A 12,575-nucleotide genomic window follows, 5' to 3' on the forward strand; every position below is an offset into this window, starting at 1 on the left:
CCCCCCCGCCCCCTCTCTCCATGTGTGATTGTGTGTGTGTGTGTGTGTGTGTGTCTGACTCGTACGTAGGTAGCTATACACGCACAGCGAAAAAAAGGAGAGAAAAGAAGCCAAACGTAAAAGATGGGGGTATCATATCATCTAATTATCACTACTATATTGATGCATACATGCACCTTTACTCTCTGCCCTTCTCCTCCTCTTTCTCCTTTTCCTCCTTTCTCCTTTTCCTCCTTTCCCCCTTTTCCTCCTTTCCTCCTTTTCCCCCTTTTCCCCTTCTTTGAATAGATGAAGAGACGAAGAGATGAATAGATGAATGATGCTACTCTCAGCTCGTATTGCAAGACATATATTTCCATATACATGTCCTACCATTCTATTCCATTCCAATGAATCGGGTCATTCATATCACATCACATCAGATCACATCACATCACCGCCTACACATCCCGTTTACCCCCTCCCTCCCCAAAGGGGCGTATACAGCCCCGATGCACAACAAAAGTTCAAATGCAAGTAAAACTCATCCCTCGCCTGCCAGATACGCTCAATGGAAGGATGCAAGACTGGAAAGATACAACAAGATTCGGATCTTGCTGTTAGCAGATGATCTTGTAGATTCGTTTCCACGTAGGCCATGTCGCTCGTTCGAGCCGTTCTTCTTCAATGAGCTCGGCGATATTTAGGTCACGGATACCAGCTATGGTGAGAGGTTGGTTAGCGTGATAGACACCATCATTTGTACTTGATGAAAGAGTAGGGTGAACTTACTATGCAGATCCATATTGTGAGAACGGATAAAGGGCGTTTTCTTCCAGATTTTATACCCGACATAGGTGATGAGGACAATGGGTGCAGCCAGATAGGCCAGGAAAAAGAGTTGAACGCGGTCGCTCGCACTCATGCTGGCGTATCCAATGGGCCAAGCACCCGTCCAGAATTGCGTCACGAGCACGAGGCAATTGAAGAGGAATCCGATCCACGATCCAATGATGCCCGGCTGCGAGCGGAATGCGAGTTCGGAAAGGCTGTGTCCCTGTCTCTTCCAGCCCGCGCGGAAGCGGATGTGGGCCAGACAAATGCTGCCCCAGGTGATGATGGAGGAGAGACCGGAGAGCGCTAACATCCAATTGAAGGCTTCGGTCTGCTTGGAAGAGCCTGCGAAGAAGGCCAACAGGCCCAGAACACTGGCCACACCAATCGCGGCAATCGGTCGACCTTTGCGATCGATATAGCCGAGGATCTTGGGTGCCTGATTCTGATCGGCCAAGGCGGCGAGGGTGCGAGAAGAGCCATAGATGGAGGAATTCCCCACGGAAAGCACCGCAATCATGATGACCACGTTGAATACGGATGGCAGTCCCGTGATGCCAGCGTTGACGATGGAAATGACAAAGGGCGAGGCTTTCGCATCGTAGCTGGAGCCTCCATTCACCAGACGCGTGTCATCATACGGGACCAAAACGCCCACAATCGTGAGCGAAACAATGTAGAAAAGGGCAATTCTCCAGAAGACCTGCTTAACAGCCGTAGGGAGCGATTTTCTCGGGTTTTCTGTCTCTGCTGCCGCCAGTCCAACCAGCTCAGTACCTGCGAAGGCAAAAGCTGCAGTAACGAACACAGAGCACAGCCCTTTGAATCCGTGATTGAAGGCACCAGGGTTGTACCAGAACTTTCCACCAATGTATGATCTCTCGCTGACCAGGGCGTAGGATGCGGAGTATTGGAGCAGGTCTTCGGATGCGCCGCCCGCTCCACCACCGCAGTTCAAGATGATGCCCAGGATGATGTAGCCCACAATGGCAATGACCTTGATGATGGCGAAGAAGAACTCGGCTTCACCGTAGCCCTTGACTCCGAACAGATTGATGGTGACGATCAGGACCAGGAAGATGGCGACCCAGGCGTCGTTGTTGATGCTGCCATTGCTCCAGTACTCGATGGTGATAGTAGCAGCGACGATTTCCAGAGGCAAGACAACGAGCCATTGCATGGCATAACTATTCGCGCAGTCAGCATGATTGTCCCCCTTTTACCCCTTCATCTCTCTCACACGATCTTCGACTGGAAGAAGCAAAAAGGGCGCGCCAACTCACTTCCAACCCATCGCAAAGCCCCACGCGGGGTCGATGAAGCGTGTCGAGTAGGCAGAGAAGGATCCGGATACGGGGAAGAGCACGGCCATTTCTCCCAGGGCGTGAACGGTGGTGTACATCATGATACCGATGAGGGCGAAAGCAATAATCAGAGACGCCGGCCCTCCTGTTGCGAGCGCAGAACCCGATCCCACGAACAGCCCGGTACCAATGGAACCTCCAATCGCAATCATTTGCAGGTGACGACCTTTCAGCGTTCGCGACAGGGGCGAAGATGCGGTACCGTGGGCCGCGCTGTCGACGTCGAAGACTCGTCCATCGGCGCCGACGACGGCCTTGGGAGTGGCATGGGCATTAGGGTCGCGCTTGAAGCTGTCGACGACTCGGGTCGTCCATTTCGGCTTCTGAGCCACGTGTTCGCCGTACTCGGGCAGTTCCACGTCGTCTGGAGAGCCCAAACCGGAGCCGTGAGGGGAGTAATCCATCTTCATTGTGGCCTTTTCCGAGTATTCCATATTGACGGACGAGGAGTGAGTGAAGTGAAGTGTATGGCGCGGTGTGTCGCCAGGGCGAGGCGGGCGGGCCACCGGTGGGGAGACGCGTGGAATGTGGGCGACAAAGAAAGCGGCGATAAAGAAAAGTGCCCAAAACGGACGACAATACCAAGCAAACTTGCGCAGAGAGAGAGGGAAAGAGAGTGAGATAGAGAGAGGGCGGTGCAACGTGGTGCTGGCAGGGAACAGAAAGTGTCCTTCCGGTTCTTTCGTGAAACTTCCGTCAGTCACCCTTTGACTGTAGTCTTGGCAGGCATGCTCCTTCTTCTTCGTCTTCTCCTTCTTCTTCGTCCGTCTTCTTCGTCCGTCTTCTTCTTATGATTGGACTGGCCGTGGAAGAAAGGAAGAAAGGAAAGTAAAGTAAGCTGCTGCTGCTCAGCCGCTGTGCCACCGGACATGTAGTGCAACTGATACACGATTGGATCGGCCTAACTCACTGGCGCCTCCCGCTCCCCGTCCCGTCCCGCACTTTCAGGGTTCCAGGCGGCTATACAAGAATACCGCCTATATTCATCACACCAACCAACCAACCCCAGGGGCCAGCAACACTACCTCCTTTTTACTATCAGTCTATCACTGTATCGAAAATACGAAGAAGACACCAAGAATCCAAGCTGGAAATGAAGGAAATTTCCCAATCGACAAATCATATGCGTCCTCCCGGCTTCGACTAGGTACTCACTCACTGCACTTCACTCTCCAATCATACATGTACCTAGGTAATCATCATCCGATACGAAAGTAACGAAACCAGATGGGAAACACGCACGTCTCACTGCTGTGTAACAGAAGCCCTGCACGAGGCTGGGGAGAGGGGGAGATCCCGAGAGAGGCGCCGACTTTACTGTTGCTTGTCTTTTCCTCAAGAAAACATGATAAAGGTATCTATGGGAAACCAACCAACCAACCAACCGGGAGGAAGTCTTTTATCCAAAAGAAAGAAATCATCATGATGGTTTCACTAGATAGGTAAGGTTGCTATGCGACAATCTTCTCCTTCTCCCTCGCAGTCCAGAGACTGACTTGGTCATTCGCACGGGCGCTTTTTGTTGCTCCTCTCGCGTGGCGGTGGAGAGAGAGAGAAGGTGAGTCCTTGCGTAACGCAGCAACTGGGAAGTGAGTCGGGAGTACAAGAGTACATGTAGTGTGTATATTTGTGCCTGTGTGCCTGTTTAACCAACGAGTGGCATCATTCTGCGTCAAATACATGCTCTTCTACCCGGAAAACAGCTCCGGCTCTTCAACCATCATCGGTGTACAACAATTACAACTACACCTCCGTCTCGATGCCAGGCTCTCGCGTATGCCGACTAAACATACCCTCCACTTTCGACTCCACTCGGTCCAGTTTCTCCTTCACATGCTGCAAATTCCGAGCCGGTTTATACTGCATGATGCCCCGATGCGTCCGATGCTTTTCCTTGGCCTCATTCTTGTAATCTTTCACCTTGTCAATCAGATTCATGTGCTGTCTCCCATCCTCCCTCGTGTCGCCATCAGTCATATCACTCGTTGTCGTTGTCGTAGTAGAAGTCCCATTACTGTGCTGAGTGGTGGTTGGATCCATCACAGCCTTCGGATCGCGACTGGCATCATCGCTGAAGCTCTCCGAGTCGGAATCCGAGTCGGATGAGGAACTGCTGCTGCTGCCATCATCGCCTGCAACCACGATGCCCCGGTCCTCTGCATTTCTCTTGGCTTCGTAGTTATCGCGCGCAGTATCAAGCACTTCCATCACTTGTCGCACATCCGCGTCCTTGGACGCCCAGCGTTGATGGCCCGCACCCAAACCAGACCAGAACGTCATCTTGACTGTGATGGACCCAATCTGCTCGCCGGGCTTCTCCAGAACACAAGATGTGGCACGTTCGTAATTACCCGTGTATATCGGCAACGTAATCTCCTTCTCACAGTCATCGGGAATGTCTCGAAGCCAGAGAACAGCAAACGCAGCCGTCTTATCTTTGGCCAACAGGCGCCCGTTGCGCTTGAGACGAAGTGATAAGCACGTCGCATACCGACTGTGGACGGCGAGGAAGAGCGATCGTCCTTTTCGAGTCTGCCAAGTGGAGTCCTCCTTGTGAGGATACATCTTGCCGCTGCTGATGTTGGAGTGCCACTTGACTTTAAGCTCTGACAGGTCCCCAGGCACATCGGCTGTAGAGATGGAAGGTGAAATCTCAATCGTCCCGTAATCCCACCCCATCTGTTCGGGTCGTGCTTGGAGCTGTACGCTACGCCATACCATCGAGATTCGGACGCGACCATAGCCAACGCCACCTGTGAGAGGGTAAAAGCCGTTGACCTGACTGCGAGTTTTAAAGATTTCACCCAGCGGCAGATGGACGATGCCAATGAGGGCATCATTTTCGTCCGGTCGTGCATCGCGGACGGTAACATAGACTTCGGCACGTCGCCAGTCACCAATGAACCTCTCCGTGCCAGCGTTGTAAAACGGTTTGGCATTTTTCGGCTTAGTCCTCGTCTTGAAAATCTTTTGATGATTGATGATGACGGAGCAATAGGCCGAGGGCAATCCCGAATTCTCTTCGTCCTCATTCTCGTGCGCCGCGTGCTTATCCGCAACAGTCTTGTTTTGAACTTCGAGCTCCAGGCCGGTGATCTGGTGTACAACCAGACTGAAGATGCCACTGCAATAATCATCTGGTGGAGGTGCTGAGATAATGATGGCGTCTTCGAACGTTTTCTTCTCTTGCGCTTTTTGCTGTTCCAGCTCCTGCCTACTACGGGCATGGCGACCCTTCTTCACCATGGCTTCACGAAGCTTGTTGTGGCAGATCTCGTCTACTTTCCGATCCAGGTCATCCTTCGACCTAATATCTTCGTCGAAGGTTTGCTTTTTATATTGGCACTCCTGCAATCGGGTCTTCGAAAAGTAACCTACCTGCCATTCAAGCTTGCCAGGCATAGTTTCGCCACGTTTCAGCGCCTTGAACCCATCCTTTCGATAGTGCATTTTGCCATTGGTGTCATCGCTCCGCATCAGTTGCTTGAGGTCAACTTCGATCCGTCCAAGATCATCATCTGCCGTGAAACGATCGGAATCCCAAAGTTGCAGGCGGAGGCGCTCGTCCACGTTCAGCTCTGCGGGTGTGACCAAGAGGTAGCACCGCTCATGAAAGTAGGGATCCATTTCCTGCAACGATTGATTAGCTTGTGTAGACTTCCATCTGTCTTGCTTCACATACCTTGACCAAAACTCTAGTCGAAAACAAAGGCTTGCCGAGCTTCGCCCAAGCAACTGAAATGTAGGGGTCACTGCCGCCCTTCGATAGCAGAGGGACGGCGGCATCGCCCATCTTGAAGTCGTACCCATGCATAATGTCGACAACGATGATGCCACGAGCGTTCGTGTCCTTCTTGAAGTCATCTCCCGCGAGCATATCCTTGAGGTCGAGAGTCAACGACTTGGGCGCGACATATTCCGCCATGGCTGCGTCAACTGAACTTTGCACAAAGTTAGATATCAGTGGCAGGTCCATGATATTCAAACCGCGCTTCACAAGTGGAATGCAGCTAATATCGACCTTTGGCTGTCCCAGAAAAGTGAGAGTACATAGACTGAAGAATGGGGGATCTGGTGTGAGCTGTAGCCGAAGACGACAAGTGCCGACGAGCCCTTTCATGTCCACCCAGACTGGAAACTTCAGGCCGCCTGGAAGGTAGAAGGCCAAATAGAGATGGATATCTTTGGTTCGATCATGGAAAGACTTTGACGCTCGAGCACGATATGCGAACGCGACTTCGAGGTTGATAAAGTCGCCTTCTTCAGCCTCCATGCCCTCGGCGACGGCAGCTCTCTCCGTACCATCGCCACTACCGCTCTCATCATCCTTGTCATCATTGTCGTGATGCTCGGCCCCTTGGTCTACTTCGCCTTCGCCCGGCACAGTGCGGTCGTTCTTGTGGGTTTCCTGGTCTTCTTTGCCAAGCTTGCCATCCTCGCCGACAGATTTGGCTGCAGCTCCGCTAGGGAGCCATCGAACACCGAGAATCCGCAATGCCTCGCTGCCTTGTCCAATATCCTCCACACTGACCATCTGCACAACACGAGGCAGCGAAGCTTGCATTACATCTTCCAACGTATCCGCAAGGCTGACGAACAGGTCCGGGTTTACCAGGGGCCAGACAGCAGCAAACAGCGAATTCAACCACGACACGGATTCTGTGTCGTGTGCCTTGGCTGCGCGCTCGCGTGCTTCGAGATTTGCTTCCCACACTTGCTCCTGCCATACGTCCTCGATCCGATTCGTCACCCATATCCTCGTACATGCAATCAGCTCCCAAATTGCTGCACCGGAAAAGGTACCCAATATCAGCCATGTGCCTGATTTGAAGATCCACCATCGTGCTTCGACGTTGGCATTGGTCCAGTATGCCAGTCTATCCGGTGTGAAGATGTGCTCCAAAGCAACTGCAAGCAAGACGATGACCGCAGCCCCTAGCAAGCCCACAGTGATCCCCAGCCTATTCACGCCAATTAGTTCATCCCGCAAGCTATCGAAGCTCGGAGGTGGGAACAGTGCGTTCATAGAGTCCAACCCATCTTGCGCGTCTTTTGTCTCTTGTTCCAGCTGACCAGCATCCTTCCTCTTATTGCTCAGGCCTGTCGCCGTTCTCGACGTTGAGCCCCATGGAGCGGGATTCTCCTCCACTTCTTCGAGCGATTGCTTCGTGAAGTCGTGAATACGTACAGGCAAGTGCGTGACAGGATCTGTAACCCTTCGTTCTGCTGGGTCCTCTCTACCCTTTTTCAGATTCTTACGTCTCGTCTTCGGATCCGCGGGAGAGACCTCGGACGTGTCTGCTGCCACCTCTGTATCTTCCTCGCTTTCGTCGTCCTGCTGGTCCGTAATCTCCCCGTCTCTTCCAGCATCTGACTTCCCATCGTCATTCTGCGACGCCTTCTGCTCCGCGCCGTCGTCGCGCGACCAATAGTCTCTCCATGTATTCTTGGCGCGTTCCGTCCGTGACTCGTCTAAGGCAGGCCCGCTGGCCTCGTCACTTTCATCGGGCAAGGCCTGAGCCTGACGTGCTTCCTTCTCTTTCTCGTACCTGGAGATGGTTGGAATGGGTCGGTTCTGGCCATATGCACCATGGAAATTCTTGCGCGACCTCTCGGCGTCCTCCTGACCGGACATAGTGGCATGGGAGGGTGTTCACCGGTATAGAAGACACGCTCCGAGCGGCAGTATGTGCACAATTTCGGCTCTGACCGAATACACGTCTTGCCTCGTTTGTCGCGATCGCCGGTGAGAGTTGAGCCACCGCACGATATGGATAGCTTGCTGCTGCTGCTGCTGCCGCTGGTAGTGGTGATGATGTGAAGAGTGGCACTACTGTGACACTGCAGACAGCTCAATGTGCAACCCAGGTGGGGGATACTGTACCTGTAGTATGTAGTGCACACGAGAGGTGAAAGAGATGGAGGAAGGTGTAGCAATACCTTAGAGGAACAGAGTGCTAATACTTACGTCACCGCAAAGGTGGACGGCATTGCGTGTTCCACAGCTGGAGCAAGCATGTGTCCAGGCAGAGGCAGGTCAATACATGGAATAACGTGTATGTTGTACGAGACCACTGCCAACTTCAGGTTTGCTACCGCGCAAGTGAGAAGTGCACTGGCCGTGGTGATGCTGGTACAATTCCAATGGGGGGGGGGGGTAAAGCTGCGTCATGCCGAGTGTCTCCCGAGAGCACTGTGCCTTAGTCAGCTCCGCACAACACCATCTTCATTCTTCCATCTCCATCGTCCTTGTCCTTACATGTACCTCCTAGCTGTGCAGCAACTTCCGTCGTACCTGACCTCCTAAATTCACTTGGCAGCAGATGACATTCATCATTCATGCATCCTCTCCGAGAAGAGTGAGCTGGTCCAGGGGCTGAGAAGGTGTATGTCTTGGCGAGAAGGGAACATGCAGTAGATGCAGTAGATGCATCCCGTGACATCGACAACCAAAGAGACATGTTGCGTGTGCTGGGGAGAAGGACGCGACGAGTCTCTTCAGAAGGCTCAGATAAGGGATGCATTGGTCGGGAGGGCATTCCAGCGTACATGTATGCACCTTAGGGGCCCCCTTAGGACTTAGGGGTACGACAGTAGGCGCGCGCTTCTCGCTTTCACGTGTCCCCCGTCGGGTCACTCACTGCCTAGCCTGCAACAGCGCTAAGGCTATGGATGCTTCCATGTTCCGGGTCCATTCCTATTCTCGCCCACCTCACTACCTACTACATACTCCATCGCACACTCCATCGCACTCCCTATACCGCACGCTACTGACCACTTGGAAGCAACTCACGCGAGGGGCCGTCGGCACTACAGGTATACCTACCTATAGGCACGATTCATCTTTGCCACTCTACTTCAAACGCGCACGCTGGACGTCACGGCAATCCTCCCGTCCACCGGTGTGCACTGTGCACAGTGCTGCGCCGCCCTGCCCCACCAGGATAGGATCATCAAGCCATTCCTATCTCAAACCTCAGGCTGCCAGCAACCGCTGCGGGCCTGCGCGAATGCGAATGCGACTACGGCAAGGCTGGCGCTGGATTCACTTGGACTTGGACTCACTTGGAAGGGTCGACTGAAGGAACCGCAACTGGGCCCGCTTGACACACCGGCCTGGCTCAGCTGAGTGCGAGGCACGCGCACAGGAGCAGCGCAATGGCCGGCCCTCTGCCTTTCACAGGTCCATACCTGCCACTGGGCTATGACTTTGGACTGCCCAACGTACCTCTGGAGGACACCTCGTTTCCACTCCCAGTCGACGAATTCGGATATCCTCTGATCATGACCCGAATTCCGCTCGGTGGCTTCCAACCTGATGCGTACTACTCTCACGATGTGCCCTACAACCCTGCCCAGAACGCACCGACAACTTCTCCTGGCCAGCAACACGCTCCGTCCGCTGGCACCGGAGGCAGCGACTCGCTCTCGCCCGATGACGCCTCCGGCCATGCCCTCACTCCCTCTTCGCCCTCCAACTTCAGTCCGTATATTGGGGACTTCGACGATTCCGACGTCATAGCCGGATCACCAGAGAGCGACCAGACCATCGCAGCCGACTATGTCTATGTGCAGGATCCAAGCAGATACAACGAGCACATGGGGAGCACGCATCAGGCACCGCGCTCGTCATCAAGGCTCCCGCCGTCAGCACAGAGCTCCTCCCACTTACGAGATGGCTCCGGTCCATCACCGCACGACAATCTAGCAATGGAGTTTTCGCAGCAATGGGCATCTTTGGCTTCGCCCTTCGGTGCAAGCATGGGTGAACTCACCACGAACGCATACAATAACTTCCTGGGCTCTGGCGACTTTGGGCTTTTCGAAGATTCTGCACTTCTGCCCAACATGACCGACAGCAACTTTGACTCGACCTTTGGTGTAGCGCCACAACACCAGCAGACGTATGCGAACGTGCCGTTTCGAAAACAGGGAGGGGGTGTGCACACTTCCGCAGAACGGCCGTCATCACAGAGTCAGTCATTGGCAGCCACAACCAGTCGATACACGAACAACCTCTCCACATACGCTGCTGAACAGGGACAAGCGCAATATGCGATGAATGCAAACAACAGCATGCTTCCGAGTAGCAGTCCACCGTATTCTGGCAGTGCGATCAATAAACAACATCATCGGCAAAGGGGTCCTTCGGCGTCGCAGGTTCCACAAATTCTTGTGAGGAATAACAATGGCATGCTTCGCGATACGGCCAATGCCGCTCCCCAAGCAGGATGTAATCAACGGGCGCCGGCACCTTCCCGAGCGAACGGCCATGCGCGTGCGCGTGTGCAAGTGCGCCCGGCACCGACCAACAGTGGTGATGACAGCCCTCAACGTTACGATGGTTTTGATTTCACTGGTTCATATCCCGTGATTGCTGCGGCGGATCCGATGCGCACTCACCTACATGCACAACGGGTATCTCCAGCAGACAAGGTGTCGAAAGGAGGTCGCAAGAAGAACTCGCATCTTCCAGTAACGTCGCGAGAGCGCATTCATGCAATGCGTAAGGTTGGTGCTTGCTGGCGTTGTGTGATGCAAAGAGACCCGTGCGACGCACCGGAAGGTGGCTGCTGTTCCCGTTGTGTCATGCGTGCAAGCAAAGGGCAGACATACTACTTTGACTGCGACCGCTCGAAGCTGCCTGACTTCGTGGCCGAGTTTCTACCAGAGTCGCTCTTAATCGAACACCAGAAACAAGGCATCGAGTCCTTCGTCAGCAGCGCAGTCGCACATTGGCATGTGGATAACTGCATCGATGTCTATCTGTCCAGCGGGTACGGTCCACCTCTCCGCTGGCGACTGTACGAGTTTACGCCCAAGGACAATGAGTTCCTCTTCCAGTTGCAGATGGTTCAGGACCCTCAGTCGAGGCGATCGCTGACCAGAGAGAAGTACTCCCCTCCATATGGCTTGATGCGGATTGACAGTGTCGATGACCGCAATTACGAATCATACCTGGAAGACCTACTGCATCCGCAATGGCTTGCACAGCTAGGGGAGAGTGCCTACGCAGAAGAGAACCTCGTGGACGATGGCATGTTTCAGTGCAAAGTTCTCGACTTGATGTGCACACTTCACATAAATACCCCTGACGAAACCTTGAAACCTCTGCTTGGAGATGTGCTTCGGATGATTATTATTACCTACATCATGGGCCATACGCTGTGCATTACGGAAGATACGCTTCACCCCGTGATTGGCAATATCCGTCATTCGCCTAAACCACCTGCTATGCAAAAGTTCACTTCGCCTCGCCTTGCAAATCGCCAACTCAAGTTCTTCTTCCACGTGGTACGCAACAATATTTACGAAAAAGTGTTGAAGTGGCAGCAACACACGCTCCACACGGGGGGCAAAAAGCAAACAACATGGCTGCACACTTTCTGCGTGACCCTCGGCTTTGCAATGGTTCTGGAAGAAGTGCAACGCACCATACAGTGCCAAGCTGAAGCAAAGATCTGTCGACAAGAGGCTACGCTCCAATCTGCCTACAATGAAGCTTATCAGCAGTGCGAGAATATTGACAAGCGCTTCAAACTACTCGTCGGCTTGTTTCAGTGCAAGTATCGCGACAGGACATGGGGTGATCGAGGCAGCTTCGGCAATGGAACGCCAGAGTTCCGCGAACCTGCTGCCAGTGATTTTTTGCACAACTTGAGAAATCTCGTGGAGCAGAGAGAGCACCATCTGCGCGAAAGAGAAAATGTGCGGTTCTCGTTGGAAAATCAGTGCTTGTACACGACAAGATTGACAGCGAGGTTCCTGCTGCCGTTCTTGAGCCTGCCGTCCGCTTGAGAGCTTCTCGCAAAGCGGCAGAGTTAGCTTCATGCTCGCACTGGATACGACCAGAAGCAGCGCGAGGTCCCTCGGTATAGGCTGTCTACTTCATAGGAGAATCCAGCGGTCGCTGGCGCCCGTTCAGCTATTCGCCGGACTTTCTCTTTGTCGTCTCACTCAAGACACGTATCGCAAGCATTTTTGCACGAGACGCTTGCTTGGATTCTGATTGATTTTCACTTGACCGGTGCACCCGCAGCGTCACCGGCTGCGAATTGAGGGCAGCAGGAACTTGTCGCAACAATGCTGATAGCCAGTCAGGCTGCCTTCCATCTGGCCGTACATCGCTTCCAATGCATGTATTCTTGGGTGGCCCGACCAAAAAAACAAATTCTGTCAATCACAGGATATCCAGGAAATACGACGATATATGAACTTGGAAAGCTGGAACTTGATTCTGAATTTCTTTTTTTTTTATATCTTTTTTCTTTTTGGGGATCTTCTGAAAACCGCCTCTCGGTTGCCTCCAGTGGTCCTGGAACAGAGTTGATGAATGTACGAATATGGTGTGATGTTGATTGGGGACACACCTGGAAGACCAGCGAGTTGGTTTCATAA

General features: G+C 53.2%; 3 protein-coding genes across 3 annotated transcripts; 1 reads left to right on the forward strand and 2 right to left on the reverse strand.

The window, feature by feature from the left end:
• Nucleotides 1-131: 131 nt before the first annotated feature.
• Nucleotides 132-2,977, reverse strand: SEPMUDRAFT_151121 (amino acid permease). The gene is made up of 3 exons (XM_016906611.1): nucleotides 2,097-2,977; nucleotides 772-2,000; nucleotides 132-700 (listed from the first exon to the last, which is right to left on the reverse strand). Exons 1-3 carry the CDS (start codon nucleotides 2,609-2,611, stop codon nucleotides 600-602), a joined length of 1,845 nt encoding a protein of 614 aa, XP_016758185.1. The 5' UTR covers nucleotides 2,612-2,977; the 3' UTR covers nucleotides 132-599.
• An 832-nt stretch (nucleotides 2,978-3,809) lies between these two features.
• SEPMUDRAFT_71128 (uncharacterized protein) lies at nucleotides 3,810-8,048 on the reverse strand. Its single transcript, XM_016909930.1, has 2 exons — nucleotides 5,860-8,048; nucleotides 3,810-5,807 (listed from the first exon to the last, which is right to left on the reverse strand). Exons 1-2 carry the CDS (start codon nucleotides 7,810-7,812, stop codon nucleotides 3,921-3,923), a joined length of 3,840 nt encoding a protein of 1,279 aa, XP_016758186.1. The 5' UTR covers nucleotides 7,813-8,048; the 3' UTR covers nucleotides 3,810-3,920.
• A 974-nt stretch (nucleotides 8,049-9,022) lies between these two features.
• On the forward strand, nucleotides 9,023-12,423 carry SEPMUDRAFT_151122 (uncharacterized protein). The gene has a single exon (XM_016906612.1). It carries the CDS (start codon nucleotides 9,336-9,338, stop codon nucleotides 11,973-11,975), a length of 2,640 nt encoding a protein of 879 aa, XP_016758187.1. The 5' UTR covers nucleotides 9,023-9,335; the 3' UTR covers nucleotides 11,976-12,423.
• The last annotated feature ends 152 nt before the right edge of the window (nucleotides 12,424-12,575 follow it).

Source organism: Sphaerulina musiva (assembly GCF_000320565.1).
Source record: "Sphaerulina musiva SO2202 unplaced genomic scaffold SEPMUscaffold_9, whole genome shotgun sequence".
In the NCBI taxonomy this organism is placed as follows: domain Eukaryota; kingdom Fungi; phylum Ascomycota; class Dothideomycetes; order Mycosphaerellales; family Mycosphaerellaceae; genus Sphaerulina; species Sphaerulina musiva.